The 24,280-nt window shown below is 42.7% G+C and overlaps 1 protein-coding gene across 4 annotated transcripts in view; it reads left to right on the forward strand.

Annotated features, from left to right (window-relative positions):
* grm8a (glutamate receptor, metabotropic 8a) overlaps positions 1-24,280 on the forward strand; it is a 217,185-nt gene that overhangs the window by 88,048 nt on the left and 104,857 nt on the right. For all 4 annotated transcript variants that reach the window (XM_035148145.2, XM_035148147.2, XM_035148149.2 and 1 more), the window contains one exon: positions 1,485-1,701. In XM_035148145.2, coding sequence (XP_035004036.1) covers positions 1,485-1,701 — 217 coding nt within the window. The remainder of the gene's footprint in view (positions 1-1,484; positions 1,702-24,280) is intronic.

Raw genomic sequence — 24,280 nt, forward strand, 5'->3', positions numbered from 1 at the left:
AAAAATCTCAAAGATTTGATTTGGATGTCGATCATCATGGCAAAACTTCAATACAGAAAAAGCTCCCGAGACAAAGATGCTCTGTCTTGAGATTCTATTTTTCACCCACTCACCACGACGCTTCAGCACCACCAAAGACGAGCCATTTAAGAAATCCTGCCAGACTCGGCATAGGTCCCTGACCTTTTAAAATGGCAAAGACAAGTGTGGATGTGGGGCGGTGGGGACCTCAGCTGACGCTCAGACAGAAGGAAGACAGTGAGTGATGGGCTTTAGAGACATTCAAGTCACACATACACACACACACACACACACTGTCCGTCTGATATCCCCTCATACAGCACCCGCAGAATTTGCTGTGCTCAGCAATTGCAGGCGTTTGTATTTACTTTGTGTGTGAGAAGACAGACAGCGGACACGCCTTATGTTTGGTTTAGTTTGGCAGCTGAGTCTTGCATCAACTGAATACTAATAAGTTGCGTGTCCGATAAGATGTCTGTCGTCCATTTGTGTGTGGGTCTTAGCTCGCTGTCCCTCTCTGTCAGGGGAAAAATCAATCTGCCTGTCAGCCATATAACACCTTCGGCCTGTAACGCCGCCTATCACCTGTAATACCTGTGTGTGTGTGTTTGTGTTTGTGCCCTCTGTCATTCTGTCAAATCCCCGGTCTCTCCATCCCTCCATCTGCCTGCTGTGCCTTTTGTCAGTCTGTCCCTCCCGTCTCGTCCCTGCCGTCTCTTTTGTGTCTTGTCTTCCTACATCACATCTTCCCGTCTCCTGCCCCTCGATATGTCGGCCGTGACATCGGCGTTGAAGGATGAATCGCACTTTGCATCACCATCATTTACCTTTTTCCGTTGTCTCCCTGGCTCTCTGTCAACCCCACATTCAGTTGTCCAATTATTCACCGCTGTTGTTTCTCTCCACCTGCACGTACCTACTTCTTTCACCGATCCAACAAACTGTCTACAGTTGAATTTCAACTTCCCCGCACATCCTAGAGAATTTTTAATCACGGATCCCACGGGGGAGTGAGATGCATTTATATATGCGAACGCTCCAGTGAAAAAATGCATGATGAGTGTAATATAGATGAAAGGATTATCGCAGCGTGACGCACCTATTTTTACTTTGTTATTTTTTACCTCTGGTAGCTGAAGAAATTGATTGTGGTGATGAATAGGAAATGAAGGGATTAGTTTAGAAAAACAGACCATCCTGCCATCTTACACATTTTGATATGTAGAATGAAAAAGTAAGGAGCTGAGGGGCAACCTCAGCACCCATATGAAAAAGGGATGAATATTGAGGTGATGCTGGCGCCTGCTTCCTTCTCTTCTCGCTGCACTTGGTTGCACTTCCTCCTCTTCCCTTTCTTGATTAGGGAAAACTCTACCTTTACCGAGGCTGCCGTCGTTTGTGCTGCATTTTACAATATGTCTTAACTCAATATTCTCTTTGTTCCTCCCCTTTTTCTTGTCCAGATCCCCCAGGTCAGCTACGCCTCCACAGCCCCGGAACTGAGCGACAACACCCGTTATGACTTCTTCTCCCGCGTGGTGCCACCGGACTCCTACCAGGCCCAGGCCATGATGGACATCGTCACGGCGATGGAGTGGAACTACGTGTCCACGCTCGCCTCAGAGGGCAACTACGGCGAGAGCGGCGTGGAGGCCTTCATACAGATCTCCAGAGAAACAGGTAGGAAATTTGTGTCCCTCAGCAGCTCATCGGCGAGGTGAGAGCGATGTGAACTGGCCGAAACTGTTGTGATTGATGGATGTTGGGTGGTTTGCTCCTGATAGGGAGACAAGTGGTTTTAAGTATGGTTCAGGGACTCTCAGGGGTCCACGGCGTGGCCACTCAGAAGTCCTCAGTAAAAACAGGAGCACTATTGTGAGTATGATGTTGACTTGATTTACTTGCTTGCATTTGATGAATAATGTAGATACAGGATTTTGACTTTTTGTCATCTACAAATCGTTCCCTGTCTCAGGCGTTCTGCGAAAACCATCAGTCAACAGCTTAACAGACATGCATTGGTTGTTTTGTACTCTGTCGTGTGTATTTTGAGAAGAACTATAGTGAACATGGCTTGGAGGCTTTTAGCAGTTCCTCACTTAAAAGTTGTTGAAGCAAACTTTACGACTCTCTCTTCTTCTTTCCTCTGTCTGCCACACTTTCAGAAAAGATTCGCTGTCACTGTTCAAGAATTCGAAGCCTGCGCTACCGAGAAAAAATCTGTAAGGAGGCGAGAATAGCATCGGATAAAATAACTATGATGTGATGTTACTTTGGAATATGATCCATGATCAGGGGCTTTTGCCTGTAATTTCAGAGCTGAAGCAAGAACAAGAGTGGAAAACTGTTTAAACCTCAGGGGGGAGTCTTCTGGTAAATTGCAGGCTGGAGATTATAGAGCTGTGAGTGAGCTGAGACAAAGTGTTATCAGCTCTTATAAAAACGAAAGGTTAATGTCAACATATTGCAATGTCAACGGTTCATGTGCAATCCATTCACTGTACATATTTCTTCCTGTCGTTACACTGTATATACTAGTTTAATTACATTCATATTTTTCTATAATTTTCCATATTTTTTTGTATTGCATGTTACTTGCTGATGTCTTTTGAGTCTTGCTGCTGTAATACTGGAAATTTCCCAATCGTGGGACTTATAGAGGATTATCTTATCTAATCTTAACATATTTTCTTGACGTGTATCATACATGACTGCAAAGCAACATGACTGCTCCTCAAAAGTGAAGCCAAAGTGTCTAAATCTCCCCCTGGTGGCTGGCTCCAGTGTAGGTCATAAACCCGGCCTCCTCCATGTTAGCAGATGGGACTTGGACCAGACTAAAAAGTCACAAGTAAACATCAAATATATTTTTCTTAAATGTGGTCTCTGTAGTCACGTTTGGTTTTGATTACTTATTTGATGCTCTCAAACCGAGGCGAAAACATCATGATTGACAGCTGAGACTGAATTGTGATGGGTATTGAATTGGATTGATGTACACTGGTGGCAACTTGATACGGTTATTTCTTGTTAGAAGGAAGCAGTGGAGACGCATCATCCATCTTTACATACGGATACAGATGCACATATTGGTGACAAATTGAAGTAGACACAGTGTTGAGCCACCACGAGTCTCCACCACAGCTGTAAAGCACTGAGGCATAGATTCTGCAACTCTACTGGAGGGATATAAAACAATTTTTCCCAGAATACATTCCGTCATTTGTTGTTTTGATGATGATGCAGAGCACCTTCTTCTTCTGCTATTTTAAATAGCACTTCTGAAACTGCTGAACTTACTCAGCTGATAACAGCTGTGGGTGGAAAACTTTTCATATGACACAGCAGGAAATTTGAACACAGCTCTGATGCAGCTGGAAGCCACCGTTTGAAATAGGCCTGCATCTGAAAGAACGAGCCGGCGCATACAGTCGGAGAGACACCAAACTAAGCTGCAAGATTAAAGTGGAGTAACCTGGGAAAATTGAAAATATGACTTAACATGCTGGGACAAAATCTGTAAAGGACATGAAATATGACTTTCTGCATGAAAGCATCTGACTTTGCTCATTTATACAGATGTGTCCTCTACTTACCCCCTGGTTATGAATGGACAAACAATGGCTAATACGCTGATGCCAAGACAACAACACAAATGGTAAATGTTCAACAATCATTGCATTATTAGGACGCGTGGCAGCGGGAGCAAAAAGTAATAAATCACGCTCGAGTAAATGAAAGTGACAGAAAAACAGCAGTGGAGAGAAAACACTGAGCGAAGGATCACTCGTCTGTTTTGATGTGAGACTTATAAGCGCGGTCCCTGTGGTCCTGGGAGCGGCAAGTGTGGGTGAACGCAGCCTCAAATCAGTTTATGGAATCCTCCAAGTGATGTTGACAGATAAAAATGCTGTCAGTTTTCCCTGTTTATGCCTCTAATGTTTGTTGAAAACGCATCACGCCGGACAAATATTTACAGACTAACAGACATGTAAAGAATCCATTTAAGAGCGGATCAGACGAGAGCTATTTTTACCGCTTTGGGTCGATGCTTTACTCTCGTCTTCTTTTCTCCCCCCCCCCCTGCATTGTTTGTGTGTTGATGCAGAGATGACAGCTCTTTGTAGGTCTGTGCCGCCGTCCGTTCGTCCGTCTCGGTCTCTGTGCGTGTCAGGAGCCAGCTCACCCGGGGCCGTGTGCTGCGACCGTCCGCACATAGATGTTAACTGCGGCTTCAGATCAGTGTGTGCGTGCCACTGTGAAAGGGTAAAGCCGTCCTCAGCAATGTGTGTGTGTGTGTGTGTGTGTGTGGTGTTCTGGGACTCGGCAGATCGGCTACTGTGTGTGTGTGTGTGTGTGTGTTTGGGATGGCTACATGCTGTGACAGCAGTCAGTTGTTTACTCTGTCGCTCTGCAGATGTGAGCAGAAGCAAGAAGATGAAGGGATGAGAGAGTGATGATAAAGGCTGGTCAAAACGAGGGCTGAGCCATGGTGAGACGTGTGTGTGTGTGTGTGGGAGAAAGAGCCAGGGGAAGACACAGAAGAATGGGACAAGGTAGCAGGGACAGCGACAGAATAATGATAGGGGCCCTAATAAAGATTCACATCACTACCTACCACTGCAACACACACCTACACACACTTACTGTACGTATGCATGCTCCCACCACACACACAGATGTGGACATACTTGTATGTATACTGCCACACTTTTGTGTGCATTTTGGACACACACGGACATGCAGGGAGCCACAGGGAATTGTTCCGTGATTGCAGTGTAATGACTGCAGCTTACAAGGCGCTCTGCATACTGATAACCGAACATCCATATTAATTGGTGTGTAATCGTTCGCTGATGATTCTTGACAGTGTGTGTGTGTGCGCAGACTCCGAGTGTGAGCGTGCATATTAATCAAAAAGTTCCCCACAATAGGTGCTGGATCCTTGTTAGCACGAGTCGGGGCGATACGAGGAGCATGAGTGGCTACTTACAGAGCAGGTTTAATTCTGCCCAGTCATGCCTCCCTGTGCATTTTCTTGTTTAATACACTGACAATGTTAAATATTTACTCCTCCGGTTCGACCCGCGAAACCGAATATGTCCCACTTTCCGTTTGCTGGCCGCTCCACAGATGCTGTGCGACTCCACTCCCAGGAGGAGTTGTGTAGGAAATTCTGCAAAACTAATTTTTCAGCCAAGTCCGCGCGGTAGTCAGCAAAATGTTTTTTGGTTTTGAAAAGGACCTGCTTCAGGGACAACTTTAAATAACTTTAGATTTGAGGCTGCAGCAATGGATGGAGGGAAACTCCAGATGCTGCTGTTGGAGACACTAACCTCCACATTATTGCTGCACTAAATAATCAGCACACTACTTTCTAGGGATGTTGCTTTTTTTTTCCGAAAAATCAATTTCTAACAGGTTTTACATGGCCACAACTGGATCAGGAGACAAACTACTGCAGAGGGTCTGGTGCTGTTCGGCTGTTTATTTAAACTGGTCGTTACAGTTCAGCTGTTGCTCTGAGGAAAAATGGAAATGTTGCTTCTTAGGCTCAAAACGTGATTCCCGAAGCATCTTGATCACCACCTGGTGGCCGGCTGCACTATGGGTCATTAACCCTGCCTCCTCCATGTTAATGGATGGGACATGGACCATACAAAAAAGTCAGAATACATGGTTTCTTTCATTTCAGGTATTGCTTTCATCAGACTGATTTGTGTTCTAAGTGTATTATTCACGTATGTTTGGTTTGAATTAGTTTTTCAATGGTATGAAAATGTGGATGAATGTCATGATTGACAACTGTGACTCGCTCACGATTGGTCGAGTGCATGTATGGGCGGGACCTTGCCTTATCTTTGGAGTCACGTCATCCTCGAACCTTTAGCATGGCAGTAGAGTGTTTGTCTTTACACGTCTAGATGACAAATAGTTGTTCTTTCTGTGTAATTATAATGATACTATTTCAACAAATAGCAGGTCATTCAGGATATACTTATGATATTTTGTGGCATAAGTTACACAAAAGTATCTGTAATGTGAAATCCCTCCCAACCACCTCTGCAATACTGCACTGGAATACAAGTTTGAATAAAACTTAACAAAAATGTATCTATAGTTGAAGTGATCTAGTTTCACTAACGCTGCAGCTTTACCAGAGTTTTTGCTCCAAAAGCCTCTTTATCCTGCATAATAAACAGACTAGTGCTAAAACATTTTTGCAGTTTGCTCAGCCATGCCCTGAGCCTGAAATACATTCGCCATGACTTTTCCAGTGTGTGTTGTCACCCCAAGCAACGGCTTTCCAGTCATGCAGAACCAGAAGCAGACACAGCTCAGTGAGCATGGGCCAAACGTGTTTACTCATCATTAGTAAATGTTCACAGTCCGGGTCCATGGCGAACATCATTTTTTCTTTTTGCTTTTGCACACAATAGGGTTAACGTAGCCCAGCGATCAAAGGTTAATAAACAAATAATGCAAAGGTCAACTTATGGAGGGGACATTTGTCAGGGAGTGACTTCAAAGAGCAAACATGAAGGCAGCGCTCCATTTCTGTTGGTCAAATATCCATCATGTCGTATTTTACATCAAAGACACGAGCAGAAATGAGAAATCTCCTTTTTTCCAAACGACCCATTGATTCCACGAGAAGACGTTTTTACGATTTCCCCCCCCACAGTGGAGCCCGAGATCAACAGCAGACCACCGTGTCTTGACCTGGCCATGTTTCATCCTATTGTTGAGTTAATGGAAGTTTAACCAGGCAGGTGCTCGAAGGGCGGTCTCCCTTTGTACACCGCCGCCCCGCTGTTGACGCACGCTGTGGTAATGGCAGTATACTGTGGCGAATCTTGTCTACATCCTCCTATGTTGAGTGGCGTTTCAGAGCGTATGGATCGCTGTGCTGTTAAAAACCAGAGGTGGCTGTGAACTTACGGAAGACATGTTTTAAATCAAGTCACGGCCCCCTTCTCTCCTTCCAGTACCCTTCCTCCCTTCCCAGTGGAACCCATCTGGGATTAAACACACTGCAGACAGAGAGAGGATGTGCGTGTGTGCAGGTCTGAAAGGGAATTCATGTCAATGAGAGAGAGACCATGGCTGAATCTGTGTGAATGCAGCGGCTCAGAGCAGCCACCTCGTCCCTGACACCGGCCGCTCTACACAAGCTCTGGAAGGCGGTAATGAAGAAGGGAGGAGAACGAGCAGGAGAAAAGAGAAAAAAGGGGCCAGAGAGAAAATAATTAAACGGTTATCTCCAGATTCATTTAATTAGTTCCCTGGCTCTAAACTAATCTTCCGCCTTTTTGCTTAGCTTTCCCTCTTTAGTTGGCTTTCAGTCCCCTCTCACCCTCCACAATGGAGGCGGCTCGTGTCATTATTCAAGTCTTGTTACTGACTTACGTTGTTTTTATTCAATGAAGTGGAATTACAGTTTAATTGAAATGCATTGTGATGCAAATTACATGTTAAAGTATGTATTTTTATTCATGAGGCGCAAGTAAGTAACTCTTCGACACAGCTGGAGAACAATGCTTACTATATAATGATCTCAGGAAATGAATTTAATTATACCACATAACGACTTATGTTAGGAATATATGAAATGATACTTAAATAACTTATTTGTGCTGAATAAAAAGAGTGTTTTATATTAAGGGTTGGACAAAATGTCGATTCTGCAATATATCGTCACCCTGACTCATGAGATATGATTATAGATATGTTAGCACCAAATATCGATATTTAGTTATATATAGTTTGGTCTTTTCCCAGTTTATGGTTATTTTACCTTGTAATGACGTCTCATATGGACTTTGATAAGTGACTGTGTGAGGTTAAAACTTAAGAGGCACTAAGATAAAACTTTAGGCACTATCTTGTTCATCGTTTCATCTCAGTTTGCGTCAAACTGTGAAACTGAAACCGAATTGCAGTGAATAGATACATAAATCCTGCGCTTAACCTCTTTACGGCATTTTGTATTCTTTTCTTTGGTCTTGCAATGTATCGATTATCGCAGAATCGCTGTATCACGATATTATCACTACTGTAGGCCATGTATCGCATATCGTTTCATGAGTTACCCTGCGATTCCCACCCTTATTTTACATATTGTAAGACTTCTTGAATGTAACACACACACGCGTGCAAAGATTCTCAAGAAGAAGAATCACACCGCACACAAGCGAACTCTCTGCAACTCACTCAACTGACAATGTGCGTCCCCCCGGTGGATTTAGCTCTCTGGTTCTCGTCCTTGATTTCACACACAGGCAGTGCAAACATCAGCCCATCCATTTGTAACTAATTACACCAGCCTTGGTTTTCATCTCAAGGTGAAGCCGTCTTTGTTGTCTTCATGAAAGGCCTCAAACTCTCGGGAAGCTCGTAGCCTTGTTTGTGCTGTTGGCTCGCGGTCGGCTGATCCTCGTAAATCTGAGACCTTGTACTTATAAAGCCTCCATATATGTATTTGTTGTTTGTTATTGTTGCTCGGAACGAAAATGTTTACGAAACAGTATTCGCTTCCATAGCCCGTGTGAAAATGAATTTTGATTTCACTGTAAAATATCTTCGAGCGCTCATTATTACTAAAAGAGAAAGTCTCCAGATTCTATTATAATCCATCTGATGTGAGCCTTATTTTGCCAATCTGTCACCTGGGTGGAATTGACAATACCTATTCGGAGTTAACAGCTCTCTGCGGATGACATTAGTTTTGCCAGAGGACATCTAGAGATGGTAATTATTTCCTGCGCAGCTCTGCGGATTTCAACTCATCCAGCTGAAATGGACATTATTTCCCCCAGCTGCCCCAGTATGAAGTCAGAAATTACCGACTGATTTCCCCCGAAAACTTGCAGGGTTGCCTGCGATGCTATTTTTTTTCCAAAGCGCCTCATTGTGTTCAGCTACGACTCGGTGATTACTAGTGTCTGGAAAATCAACGAATAATTAGATTTGCCTCATACAGAGCAGATTTGCTGATGTGCAGTATGTTACGTACTTAAGGGTCTGAAGCTGGAAACATAAAATTGTCTTGTTAGAGTGGAGTACACCAGCTGGTAGGAGACAGGGTAACACATACTTCTGGCTTCATGCTTTTTTTATGGTGTTCACTGTTCACCACACTGAAATGGACTTTTTTAACTATGTGGTGCTGCTCCACCGACACAGGGTCCTCGTATTCCCTCATGACCAGGATCCAAAAGTAACTCTTTCTCTCACCGGCCAAGCTGGGTGATGAATAAATAATAATAAGGCCAAAACATATATATTTGGTTTCAATATTTTATTTGGAAGATAAGTTAAGATTTTTCTTTAATAGTCCCACTATAGGGAAATGTACCTTGTTACACGCACAGGAAAGGAAATAAATAAGTAATGTATCAATAAAACTAGTTTTTATTTATAGAGCACTTTTAGAAAAGTTGATTTAAAAAGTCCTAAAATCATATATAAAAAAGAAAATAGTCCCCTCTTTTCTCTCTGTTTTCATTGGGACAACTCAGTAAGTCGAGCGGGTTGTCCACCAACCAGAAGCTCAGTCGTTCAATCCCAGTATCCTCAAGTCTGCAATCTGAAGTGCTCTTGGTCAAGAGGCTGAACCCTAAATTGCTCTGAGTGGTCGATAAGACTGGTCAGGTAAATAATGATAAATATCTGCACATTGTTTTAAATTTGCCTGATGGCAGTTTTCCATCACCCATATTCGCCTTTCATGTCCCAACTCTACTTCAAACTCAGACTCATCTGTAAATGGCACCTTTAAATATAAAAATGGGGTTCAGACTCTCAGTGTTTTAATAAATAACATTTGCCCATCTGTGTGACAGGTAGTCTTTAGAGATTTACTCAGCATCTCCCCACATTCGGCGCTTGGCAGGTGTTTATTTAGGACCCTCCTTAAGACGGAGCAGGAGAGGATCCTTGGCAGAGATGTACTGTGTGTGTCTGTGTGTGTGTGTGTGTGTGTGTGTGTGTGTGTGTGTGTGTGTGAGCAATCTTTTCTGTCTCCATTTGACCCCTTTGAGTCCACCAAGAGATTGAGGAGAGAAACAAAAATCTCATTTCATTTCAGTGATATTACATTACCAGTAGGTACATAGGTGTGTTTTTGTTTCTCTTCGTGTGTGTGTGTAAGGCTTATCTCTGTAGCTACATGTGTGTTTTTCCCTATGATATTTATTTTTACTTTCTTACTTCTTTGTGTGTTTTATGTGAGAGTGAGTCAGTGCGTGTTTGCGTGCTGTTTTCGGAGTCCATATGTGTTTCTGGGAGTAGGAATCTTCCTGCACAACTTAAAAGCACTTTCAAGCCTCTTCACCGTTCTGCTCCAGTAACTTAAGGTTTTTTCTCTCCCTCAATTTTTCATCCCTGTCTGTAGAAGAGCTCCGGGGGTCACAGTTAAAATAAATGACAGCGCTGCAAAAAAAATGACTACTTGTTTGGCTTTGAAATCTAAAGGTCCTTTGAGAGTTCTGCCCTAAGAGCTCCAACCCCCAAAATACATCTCCCTGTAAAAATAGGAGGGTGTGGAGAAACAGACAAGGGATTGAATATGGGTTTTAAATCCTGCCGTCAAACTGATAGACCACGCTATTGCAAAAAGAGAGGAAAGAAAACCCCAGTCATCAACACAACTATACCACGTATGTATGACCACAGTCATGCATATGTTAAGTTTGCATAAAATTGAACTTAAAGAATAAAACCCGTCTTCTTTACCACTGCAGAAAATAGAAAGGATGCATGATGGCATCACAGACAGAGATAAATGTATGGTTTTCAATGATAGAAGTGTTTGCATATCAACAGTATGCAAATATACTGGGCAAGGTTTAACTCCATCACACTAATTGAAGCCTATCTAATGTCAGTTTAAGTAAACTTCACGTCCTTTCATTTAAAAACGACCTGTTTCAACGCATCTGCTTAAAGGAAAAAAAGCACAGTCACCATTATACAAACTGTCAGAGGAATGATTTTTGGAAAAGGCTTAGCGTAGCTTAGTGGCTTTAAGCTCCAAGTGTCATTTGTAGAAAATTAGATTTACAGTCAGCGATCAAAGCCGAATTCAACTTTGATGTTGTCAGCCTTCTCATGATCACATCCGGAAACAGGCGAGACTGTGTAGAAAATGAGACTCCTTATTATCACTCAGCAAACAGAGGATGTAAATGAATACAAGCCAGGAAACCAAACACAACAGTAAACATTAAAAATAACACACAACAAATGGGGAAAAGTGTGATAGTTCGAAACCGGGCGTACCACAACTGCTGCTGTTGTTCTTTTTGTACATTTCTAAATGAAAAGGAAAGAACACAGTGAGCAGAACCCACAGAGCTAGAGACCTTAACCCCGAGCAACCATACCACTTCATTATTCATTTTAAAGGTAGTTTAAATGCACAGGTTCTCCACAATGGGTTGAAGAAATTGAGACAAAAATCATAAATGGCACATAGTAGGGCACATATTTCCGACAAGGCCCAACTGTCCCTTTTAAACTCAAAGAAGCCTTATGCCTAAGACCATGTAACATCATCACACCTGTACATCTGAGGTAGTAACAGGTTTGTAACACTATTTGTTACCATACAGCAGCTGAAAAAAGCCTCCACCCCTATCAAATGACATTTAAATCTGCTGTATCATGATTTATATTTGGATCACTCACAGCCATCATTTCCCCTTACTGTGCCAATTTTTTTTCTCATCAAGATCCATTAATTATTTTGTGAGAAATTGATCAAAATGTCAAAAAAAAACAAAACACCCCATCTTCAAGTGTTGAAGAAAATCATTAAAAATTCCTGCATGTTTCCCTGTTTCTGGATCTGCACCAACATTTAATGAGTTCTTTTTTGGCCGATGCCCCTTCCCTCCGACAAGTTTTATGGAAATCTGCTCAGTAGTTTTTGCACAGTCCACAACTGGACGGACGAATCACTCTTTCCGCATTAGTGAAATAATCTCAAGGTCACTGTGTAGGTCACCAGTGGCTATCGCATCAGATTTCGGTGCGATTGAAACAGTTTTGGTTAACTTTGAATGGCTACTAACTGCTCTCAACTTGTGACAGATCAACCAAGCAGTTCTTGGATGATTGTGGATTGATGAGAGAGCCTGGAAGAAATTTTGAGTTGGCAGACTTTGTGTGACTTTGAGATGATCTCTCTGTTTTCTGGTAAGAACATCGATGTGCTGAGGCTCTTGAACTGGACCAGACGAGGCTGAATGCACGAGGCCACATGGACAAAATGAGTCCTGCTGTCTTCCGCCTGGCACCATTGGCGATGGAGCGCCGGCCGATGAACTTCCTTTGGATGTCTTTCATTTCTCTCTGCCTTGCTGCTAATGAATCAAACTCTGGGAGCTGCACACACATGTGCCTGGACTTCCACTCGTATAGTACACACACAACCCCACACACACACACACACACTGGCCGACAGGCTTATTGCGGGTGAGCTGGCAGAGGCTGATTAGCTGGGAGTCAATGGGGGAGAATTACAACTCTTGCAGCACTTCGATTTCATTGTTGCTTCGACAACGATCCATGTCAGATTGCTTGAATGCCGGGATGCGGGAAGAGTAATCGGTGCTCTCCATCTGTCGCTTTGTCTGTGTATTTCTCTCAACCCCGTCTCTCTGATTCTTTCTCTTTTGTTCCTCTGTGTCATCTAGTCTCTTTCTTCACTCTCTCGCTCCCTAATTGTCCTGCCATCCTCTGCCCTTTTTCGCGATACCTTTCCCGGGTCGGCGCAACAAGCTTGTTGGGCTTCAAGTTGCCTTAATCACAGTAAAAGTGTTGGAGACACGCCCCTGTACTTGTCTTCAATCCGTATAATTCCTTCTCGTCTGCCACTGTTCACCCTCTCTCCTGTTGCTTTCGTCTTTCTCTGTTCCTCTTGACTAGCCCAGCCTTTGTCGTCTTTCTGTCTCTGTTCCAAAGACTTTAACGGCGAACATTCTCACACAATGGTACTGCAGTGTAATTACAAATAGAATTTCATGGATTTACAAGAACAACTGATGTTTATTTTAGCGTTTCATTTTTTTGAGAACACTCGTGAAAGAAATGGAAGCGGTACACCAGAAAAGTGGAGAGCAGACAGTATACACTTGCGCTGTGGGGCCGCCCCCACAATTTATTTCTTCCACTCAAAGTTCAACTTCAGTTTCGTGTTCAGCAGTGTCCAAGGATTCTGGGAGGATGTTGAAGCCGAGGTGAATCAACTAATGCAGCAAAATTGAATTTATATGGACTGTAAGGCTGCAAAAAGTATAAAGCGAACTGGAAGTTAAAGGAGAGCTGAACACAGAATGACAGACACACAAAAACAAATGAGTGCGCTGACATACATTTCCCCCCCAATCTCCTAAAGGAAAACCGCACTCACTTCATCTGATGCAATTCACTAGTCTGAACCCTACTTCCTCCACCGTACAGTCTCAGACTTTAAGTGCTTTATTTCTTTGACACAATCCCTTGTATGAAAGGCCTGTGCTTCCATTACAGTGCACGCTCCCATATTTACATCTAAATGACTGTTGATGGTGACAGAGTTAGGAGAGCCAATTATACAACAGAGCCGGCAGGGGAACTACACAAATGACGGGTAATCACAGAGGGTTGGAGGCATTTCCAACAATTGTAGCTGCGCCTCCATAGTTTGACTCTGGCAGAGTAATTTATTCCTACTCCGCCATCACGGAGCCACGGATTTAAAAGTTTCACCACTTACCCGAGCCTTCCCCAATTTTTTAAATCCAGAAAGAAACTGCTATTATTCAAAAAAAGGAAATGGGAATTTATGCAGGCTTAGACACAGCCTTACATATTCGCTTACTTCTTCTCCGTTGCCTCTGTTTGTATTCCCCTTGATGCCTTCGTGTTTTTCATTACACTGCATGTGTATGTTGCCTGGTTCTATTATGTGTGTGTCTAATTTGTCTTGTGTGAAGCACTGGCTGTGTCTGCATCTCTTTTTTTCTGTCTCACTGTACTGGAGGTGATAAATATGGTATATACATGAATAAATTAAATATATAAATTCCCCTTCTTGTGAACATGATATCTGAAGAACACATTGAGGGACTTTCTTCAGATTAGGTGCAACCGATTAAACTGATGCAATTTTTGTGGTCAAAGGTCAACGTCACAGTGACATCACAACCAGTTTTTTGCCTCATGAACGCGTGAGCTCAAGAACGCCTTGAGAGAATCCCTTCAAATTTGTTACAAAGATTTATTTGGACTCAAAGATGAAGTGATTAGAATTTGGTGTTAAAGGGTCAAAGATCAAGGTGACAGTGGCCTCCCAATTTATGCTTTTGGCCTCTTGATCATGATGTATCAAGTCTGCCTTTTGGGATTTTCTTCAAATATTGATCACTTGACACTTGGACTCGCGGATTAACTGATAATATTTCCGGGATTCCCCTAATCTGAATCGGGAAATAAAATGTTTGTCGACCGAACTGGTTACTGGAGGCACATAATCATAATTCTAGTTTTCGTCCATGCCTCTTTTACCCATATCTAAAGTTTTCTGTTTGCTATCTCCTGAGAGTGATGGTCATATGCTTTATGTAATTGTCAGATAACAAAAATGGGAATTTATTTGACATAAATTCATGCAGTGTTATCGCCACATCTTATTTATAGAGCTTGTTCTCACTTGTTCAGTAAAACTTTCCATTTACGTAATATGTGGAGAAGTGGTGTTGAGCCTTAGCAGCTGGTGGCGGCACCTGAAAAAGATATTCATAAGCGTGTTTGCAGTGTGTGTACACACACGGGCATCAAAGGGCTGAGGCACTGATGAGAAAACTCACACTGGAGAATGTTGCACTGTTAACACTTGATGTGAGTGTGAACATGTCAGTGATGAATTCACTGACGCAAACTTAAAATACCGTCTGTGTTTTATGTGATGAGAGAGAGAGATATGTTGGCAACGGCGGAGTGAGAGAGGAGCCCCGACAAGATGGAGAGGGAAGCATGAGAGGGAAAGTGTCTGAGAGAAGAAAAGATCAGATGAATGAAGCGAGGGGGAATGAAGATGAATGGAGTTCAGAGCTGAGGGGAAACGTAAAACGGAGAAGAAAGTCTTTAATGACAAAACAAGAGTTTTCGAATCAGTTGTGTGGTAAGCCCCAAACAACAGCCTTTGATTACTTTACTGTAGTTATAATTCTTTACACACACACAACCACACACACATACACACCTGCAGACAGAAGTAAACAACCTAAAATGCTTTCTAGGGAAGCTACAATATAATAGGACATTACCATCATCGAGGAGAGCTACATAAGGTGAAATAAAACTACACAGCATTGAAAAAATTACAATTACAGTAAAGAAGTACATAAGTACAAGGGAAGAAAATACACATGATAGTCTGAATATATTGCCCCTTTCCTGCTTCCCCTTCCAATTCCCAATAAGCCTAGTTCATGCTGGATGTTCCCATCCTGTGGCAGCGTACGTCAGAAATGATGTATCTACCGCTGGCACGCAGCATCGCTTCTGCTGGTCACGTACCTTTTTCAACCTTGCCCATCCGCCGCGTCTAAGTGCAACATGGATTGAGCTGCAGGCAAGATTCTACGAACTGATCCAATGCTACAGACATTTCTATGACCCCCCTCATTAATGACGGAGCATAACGATTCCCAGACGGCTCCTGGAGGATGATTGCAGAGGATCCGTGACTGTTTTTTCAAGGCGAAGAGGCGCACACAAGCCCTACCTAGTGCTCCTGGTGGAAACAAGCCGGTGCCAGAGTTCTGTTTGTGTTTATTCTTCTGCTTCTTTGGCTTTTTACGATAGTGGTGTTGTACTTTTCTTAGCGGCGACAGCTATCATTTAGGAGAAGACTCCAGCAAGTAACCACACTGTAAGTACGAGTATAAAAGCGATAGGCATTGATGTCTCATTTGCGATCGCGTTGACCAATCAGTCCCTTCCTGCCTTCTGCTTAATGGTTGACCTTAAGACCCCACGGTATAACTGTCACTCTGGGTCAGTCAATGGTTAATATGTTTAAACATTTACAAATTCCAAAATGACATATGTAAAAACTTTCTACAATATAATCTGGAGAAAGTTTTAGGAAATTACATTTTAGGACTAGCTTCAAAAAGCATTGACAGTGTGAGTGGATCTGAGGAGCAGGAGTCTTTACAGCATGAATTTTAGTTATAAGACTCAAACTTGCAGAGCTGAACGGCCTCCATACATAATAGGGTTAATATTTATAAATGAATCCTAAGAGAGACTGGAAGCCAAAATTGGGGTGAGTCATCCAACCTGACCCTCGCCTTAAGAGGTTTTGTTGTGCCGTAACTACGTCTCATTATATCCGCCTTTGCCTCTCCGAGACGAGGCTCGTAATTCAAATGGCGACAAGATGTCGAATAGTTAAAGAGAGGTCATTTTAGGCGTTCAATCAACTGACCGACGGCGTCATTTCTCAGGCGAGGACAGTCTGGAAATGATGATGAACGCCGCGAGAGGATACACTGAGGGATGAAAGAAGAGAGATCAGAGAAAGGAGATGAGAGGGAGAGGTGGCAAAGAAGAAAAAAGAGGAGTGCTTCATTTTTAGCTTTATCCACTGCAAAAGGGACCAGCACCTCCACAGCCCATACTGGGATATACGCTCATGTTTGCGCAAATTTCACTTAAACATTGCAGATCCTGAAAATGTTATGACGAACGATTATTAGAAACCGTCACCCCTCTTTCTTCATCATATGAAACATTCACATTCTCTCAATTTCATGCCAATACATGTCACAATATGTTGCTACTTCTTTATTAACCTTTAAATGTGTGAGAAAACGAGCATCAAGAAACGTGTAACAGCTTCTAAAATGGCTGCAGGTCTGTATTTCAAGGAATGAGCAATACAACAGAGTCATTAGCAGTCTAAATGGGTTCAGGTTGACGTATTTGTTAACAGATGACAGGAAGTGAAACTTGGACCTAAATAATTACCTGGCACCAAAATCCCAATTAAAATGGTCTTTTCAGTCCCTCATTGTGTTCACAAGCTGGTGGGAAGTTCCAAACATCTGGGACTTCCATGTTGGATGCCAAACCTGGGAGAGGAATGATAAACAGACACTGGCATCCTGTAGCTTCCGGTAATTTAAAGTCCACTCCAAAGCTTTTGATGCGCACACTTCTTTTGTAGGCTTGGAAAGTGGCTATTAAATGTTTTTATCTGCATCATAACTGTATCTTTACTTTGAGGGCAGCACCCTGTGTCCGGTTAAAACATAGACTCGCTACATCTTGACCTCCTGGTGGCTGCCTGCAGTATAGGTCATAAATCCTGCCAATTCCATGTTAACAGATGGGATATGGACCAAACTAAAAAGTCCTCCTTTCTAATGATGGTTGATAAGTTTGGCTTGAAGTAGTTATTTGATCATATAACAGTGAAACGTCAGCTTCACAGCATTTCACACATACTAACACCGTAGTAACACGTCCACAGACAGTGATTGGACAGTACTATGTGTACGACTAATTTAATGACAGAAGTGCGAAGAAACCGTAAAAACAACAGCGTTCACTACTGTCGAGTTACGGAGCGGCCATCTTGGATTTCAAACTCTGGGGTGGTGAGATTCCGACCTTCCCAGTCGAAATTCCGACTTGAGGGGGCGTTCCAGTTGCAACTACTGATGTGGGGGTTGGTAATTCCGAGCTCTGAGGTATAATGGTGTGTGTATGTAATCCGAGTGTATGTATTAGCCAGAGCTCAATGCTGTTGCTCCATCCTCTGGCAGGAAGTATTTACTTCTTTATTTACAGTCTATGGCCTCAACACGTTTCATGACTCCTGCCCAGCTTTCCCACTGTAGCATGTTATACACATGTTATACTCTGTAACACAGTACCAGCACCAATTGATTGTTTAGTTAGATGATTGTATGTTTGCTGACTCAAAGAAGTGTAGTTTCCTATATTCAATGTACACACAAGTTGTTAATGTGAAAGTCTGAAGGGGCTGTTACTCTGCTCTGCCAAAACTGTTTGTTCAGCATTGTGGGCCGTCATTCAATCTGAGCAGTGAATTTCTGCCTTGTTTCCATGGTGATATTTATAACAAGAATAGGACCTGGTCCTGAAGCGGTGATTTAAATTTCATCAGCCAGTCTGGAAGCATGTTCCTCTTGTTTGTTGGGAGAGGAGGTGGAAACAGCAGTGGGACCAGTGCATGTGGATGCATGCTGAACAGTTCAGCATCTAATTAATCTTTGCTGCACACACACAGTCTTATATGGTATTAGTCTCTTGTTTCATCGCAGGCTAGAGAAAAACGTCCTTCACTCTTCAGTAGCAGCAAGCCTCCTTCACAGATTCACCACAAAAACGTCTTTGTCTTTCAAAACATGTTTGTTGGACACAAAATCAGCTGAAGAGCATTAAGTTTATCAAAGAGCATTTGTCCTCGTAACTCATCCGATGTAGCTGCGTGTTCCTCGCTGTAATGACGCTGGAGATCGGCACCGCGTCCACTTCTCCTGACTGACACTCACCATGATGCTTGTCAGCGGTGACATGTAACAGCTCCCTGTGTCTCGCTCACCATGACCTGTGTGACCTGACAGCAGCACAGCCAGAAGGGATCCACCCTGAAGGACGCACCAGTCTATTATTTTCTTTCATCACAGAAGCAAATAATTAATTAGACTTTTTTTATACTGTTTTGTTTTGAAGGCCGGATCAAGCTGTTTCAAAACCAGAGTGGCTGCATTTTTTTTACCTGATACTCTCAGAGCCTGTGAGGGTGGGTGTCCACACTCTGTCCCCAGCCCTCGTCCTATATGCTGAGAAACGATGTGGATCGGTTTTTCTGCTCCAAACTTTTCATTTCTTATTAACATGCGACATTAATATGTGAATTCACCCTGCTCTCTCTCGCCCTCCTTCCTCCTCGCACACATATTTATAAACTTGGTTCCTCTTTGATGTGAGATTTTGAGGTTAATATTTTAATTTATGCAGTGGTTTAATTAAGGAAATACATGATTCATGTTTTTTTCCCCCCCCATGTAATTCCATGCACAAGTACAAGAGGTTGTTTTACTTAAACTGTGGATAAATTTACTTTCAGATATATAGCAGGATTTATTTATTGATGGGCGAGCGAAGAAGCTAAACACAGGCAGACATCTAGTAAAATATCCAGTTAAAATGAAAGGGGAGCATTACTCATGCATTGATTTTTCTTTTTTTTTCTTTTTAAATCCATTCCTCACAAATTATTTATTTGGTCGTTCGGTAGAATTCATTACTTTTTTTGTGATTTGGCTGCTGCGTTGCCATGGCAGCAGAGACAGAGGAGGTGGTGGAATTCATGCGAGGGAGCAGAGATGGAGCGGAGTTCCTGCGTGTGGAAGAGAAAGTTTGTGATGTCAGATTTGCTCTCCGGCGGAGTACGGGCTATTCCTCACTGCTTCCATGGAGGTTTCCTCACATTTAACTTCCCACACACAGAATCGCGTGTGCGTGTAAGAAATCTGGCATAAAAAAGTGTGTGCACCTTCCCCTCCGACCCTATTCAAAATTCATAAGACAGAAAATACAAATCCGCTGCTGCTCAACAAGCAGTGTTTTGCTACTTCTGCTACCTGCAGATGTGCACAAATATTTCGGACACGGGCTGCACGTGAGAACGCCTCTGTCCGAGTCCGCTGCTGCAAATATTTCTAGCAAACGAGTGGTCTTGTTTGTAACACGCAACAGACTCACAACTTGAAGAATATATCCGGATAAGAAAAAGGAGCCATAGACATGGAAAACGGCGATAAAGATTTGAGAAACTAAAACTCAGGTTCACGTCTGGATGCACTTTTCTAGACATTTTCCACAGTTCATGTCTGAAAGCGGCACACGTCTGCCTGTGGTTGTTGGTTTGAAACTATTGCGATGCAGATCTTTTTTGTCTGATGCCCTCAGCTACAAAGGGCTGTTAGTCGGTTAAGACTTGGTTCTAAGGTTCAGGGAAGAATTCAGTTCAGGTTAGGGTTTATGGCATCTATCCGTGATGGCAGAGTTTAGGGTTAGAGGCTAAGGCATCCTCACAACTGGAGTAAGACAAGTCTGTGGGTTTGTGTTTGTGTATTTGTTTGTGGTTCGATGCTGGACGCACGGCAGTCATACCTCCGGGCTGTTCTTGCAGCATTGCAGAAGACAGGAAACTTAAAGTAAAGTCAGAAAATATATAGCTTTGTTTTTCGTGAGCTTTCCGTCCTTCTGTGTACACACACACACACACACACACACACACACACACGAACAAACACTCACACACAATATGTGCATCTTAATGATGTGTTGGTTGCCTATTAAGAGAGATGATGAGATCTCATCTCAGCAGGTCACATTATTAACTCTCTCCTGTGGAGTACCTCAGGCAATTAACATGTGCGTTTGCATACCCAAGTGCAATGTGTGTGTATATGTAGCAGATTTGTATGTACGTATATATACGAGCTGCACTTCACATTATGCTGATTATCCTTCACAATAGAGGATTTATTGTTTTTGATGTAGAACCAAGAGCCTGAAACCAAATGAGTCTTCTCTCTGCAGGTTTCTCTGTAGTGCCCTCACCCCAGATCACACCTTTGGCGTTTTGTGTGCGTTTTTTCTCAACTTATTATCGCATTGCTAACACAGGATGTGGATTCCTCATCGCTCCTTTTGAAGACCCCTTGAATTTTCCCCACTTACACTTGTTTTCTGAGCCCGAAAAAGATGAAACGGATGAAAATGACGAAATGAGACGGATGCGAGGCAACACTGCGGCCATGCTAATTTGTGCACATGAAAAGTTTTGAGTGAGCGTGTGAATTTTGAGGAATACATGAAAGAGTGTTGGAAAGTGTGTATATCTGTGTCTCCCCGTGCTTATTGTGATGTCCTGATTAGGAGTGTTTATATTTAGATCATATTAATCCGCTCACAGAGTGCACTCCCCCGGGGCGCCGTCAAACACACACATGCACACACATGTGCACACTCTAACTCAGGCAAGCTCACAGGTACAGCTTCATACACCTGAAACAAGTTTTGCTTGTCTTGGGCTGAATTTCTTTCATGTTAAATAAAAAATTCCTCTTTTGGTTAACTTGTGATTTCCGACCTGATGTTTTTTGCAGTTTCTAATTGCCTGAGATTGTAAGAGACGACTTGCAGCTTGCAGATACTTTTCCACTTTTCCACTGGCTAAAAAAACCAACTAACACCCACTCAAATCTGGCTTTTGTCTGCAAAAGGAATGGAATCAATCGGCATTCACTCCCCGGTCAAATGATTCTGTAGTAGACAGGATTCAATCTTCATTTTGGCATTGGAGACACTGACGCTGAACCTTTTCTGGTTCAATGTTATGAAGCACATTGATGTTCCAGGCGTTGGCGAGTACAAGGCCACTGTGTACTTACTTTTTACATCATCGGAAGAACATGCAACAGTGCCTTTTTCCTTCCGATTGTACAGTGAAGGTTTCTAGCACATTTTGACATCAAACATTGCCACCATGACAAAACAGGAAGGTAAACTCCGGCACTGGCAATGGAAAACTCGCTTATACAGAGGTATGAGTCATATCAGAGTAAAAGGGGGGTATTGTTGTCATAAATTTTCGCTAATTGAAAAAGTAGATCAAAGAAGACCAGATGCAGCCTCTAGGAAATAAGTGGCGCCTTACTTAAGATGAAATCTTATAAAAATAATAATATTAATAATACACTTTATTTGTAAAGCACCAACTCAATTACAAGGTTAATTTTGTGTTAGTTGAGTAATTAGGTTTTTAACAAACTGATACACAGAGACGTCATGAGAACCTGGAAGCTCACTCTGTTAATGGCTCTATCACCTGATCCTGTGTGTGTGTTACTTTGCAAGTGTGTCATTCCTCCCAATGTGCACGTTTTTCTTTGTGCTGTATATGTCGATATGTGTGTGTGCTGGTGTGCGCACTGGCCTGTGTGTGTGCGTGTGCGTGTGCGTGCGCGCACATACTGCATTTGTGTAATAAATCCCTGCAGTGTGATGGCCTTAAGCCCTATGTTCCCTTGGAATCACTCTGAAGAGACAAATCCACAGGCTTAGGCAAATGACACACACTCACACCTGCCTACACACACACACACACACACACACACACACACACACACACACACACACACACACGCTTTTATTCTCCCATATCTGTCATGTCACTTTCTTACTTTCTCTTTTGCTGCGTCTTACACACACCTGCAGTCTCTCCTCTCCTCTCCTCTGCGCCATGGCTCCAAAGATGTCCCTCCTCCACACGTCCATTCTGTCTGTTTCACTGGTTTGCAGTCATAGCTTCACTGAGGCGTAAAGGCAAAATGGTCTCCTAGTGGAATGGACGGGTCGATGATTTCAGAAACACCATGCTGGGCAGTAACACTCACACACACACAGTAGTAACACGCAGACCCTATAACGTGCAGATCCTGCCAAAGCTTTCCTTGCTTATTGGATCATAGTTCCTCCCCTATGGTGGGAATGACCATATGTCTTCAAGAGGCCTCGCTCACAGGTGTGTGTGCGTCAGTGTTGGTTTGCATTTGCGGCCTGTGCGTCTGTGTCTGTGTGTGTGTGTGTGTTCTCTACCACCCTGCGACGTGTTATTTCCCAGTGCATGCATGCGTCTGTTCAAGCAGCGAGAGAGGCTGCTAGCAGGCTGTGATGCGCAGTTTGTAAATAATGCACATTCCTGTGAAACACATTTTCACGCAGGAGCTTTGAACGGCTTTCTCCAAAGTAAAATATCCACCGCTCAAATAATGTGATTCTAGATATCAATTTACCCGGCAGAGCGCAGGAGATGAGTTATTAACGCGGTGATTCACTTAAACCATTTGCAAAATACCCCGATTTGGAAGCACATAATCAGCAAAATATTGAGCAATTAACATTACTTAAGTTAATGATTGTTTTCCACAGAATGGCTGTTTCACAATGAACGCCCTCAACAACTATCCTTCATCTAATTAAACTGCTTACTTTTGAATAAGCTTAATTGGTCGCGCAGCTGTCTGTCCAACTGCCAGGCGCAGACAACTAGATAATCACTCTGACTGGAAGCCATAGGGATGTAAAGTGGAGCATCATTATCCCACTCCACTATATTACCGTTCGGCAGGCTCTCGCACAGACGGCTGCCACTGTTCAATTTTCTCTTTTTTTTTTTTTTATAGTAACGAACAGAGCGTCAAATTGTCTTTAGTGAGTCAAAACTTTCAGAATCTGTTTCATTAACAACTGAGCTGTGGATATTATTTTCAAAACCGTCATCAAGATGAACGCATCGATATTGCATCGATATTTTCACATTTCACAGTTTCACAAAAAACGTTTTTTCTCACAATATTCGTTTTACAAAATATCTTCAACCAGACTAGACCACCAACACAATTACAAGGGCTCAAACAAGCATGCCAGGCCAGTAGGTGGCAATAATGTTGACGATCCCAGTGTTTTCCTCAGACGCGCAACAGATTCCGAGTGACCGGTACACAGACTAAAGAGTGAAAGATAAGTTCTCTCTCGACATTTGTAAAAATCCCGGTTTTCGTGATGTGTAGATGAGATGCCCAAACGTTTATTTTGTACGATATCTGCGTTAGAGCCTGGTCACACATACACAAATATATCCAAAGCGAATGTGAATAAAACGTGGCGAATAAAACATTTGCTTCCTGTGAAGAAGTAAATCACAGTGTGGCTTCGCGTCAGGTTCAACTTTGGTGAACTTCGATAGGGCGGCAGAGTTGTATCATATATACGATATTTTGATTATCTCCCATTGATTCCTTCCTGGATTTCAATGTCATTCATGCAGCAAAGCTAAAGTGAGATGCAACATTTTTTTTCTCTCGCTGTGTATTTAATCTACAGCTTTTCATTTAAAATAAGAAGACACTGTAATAGTTTTCAGCTCGAGCCATTCATCACTTCAGATGACTTTTTATAGATGGGTGAATGGGGAGCACCTTTCCCCAAGTGATATTTCTCTGTGTATCCTCCTGCAAAACTTCAGTCTTTACAGGAAAACTTCACACAAGTCCAATATCTAATAGCAGACTCAACAATATCAAACAGTGCGCTGCATTCTTTTCTGCTGTAATGACTCAGTCCCTCTGTTGGGATCCTCGCCTTATCGTAAATATAA

The sequence above is a fragment of the Hippoglossus stenolepis genome, chromosome 22, assembly GCF_022539355.2.
Source record: "Hippoglossus stenolepis isolate QCI-W04-F060 chromosome 22, HSTE1.2, whole genome shotgun sequence".
Lineage (NCBI taxonomy): Eukaryota > Metazoa > Chordata > Actinopteri > Pleuronectiformes > Pleuronectidae > Hippoglossus > Hippoglossus stenolepis.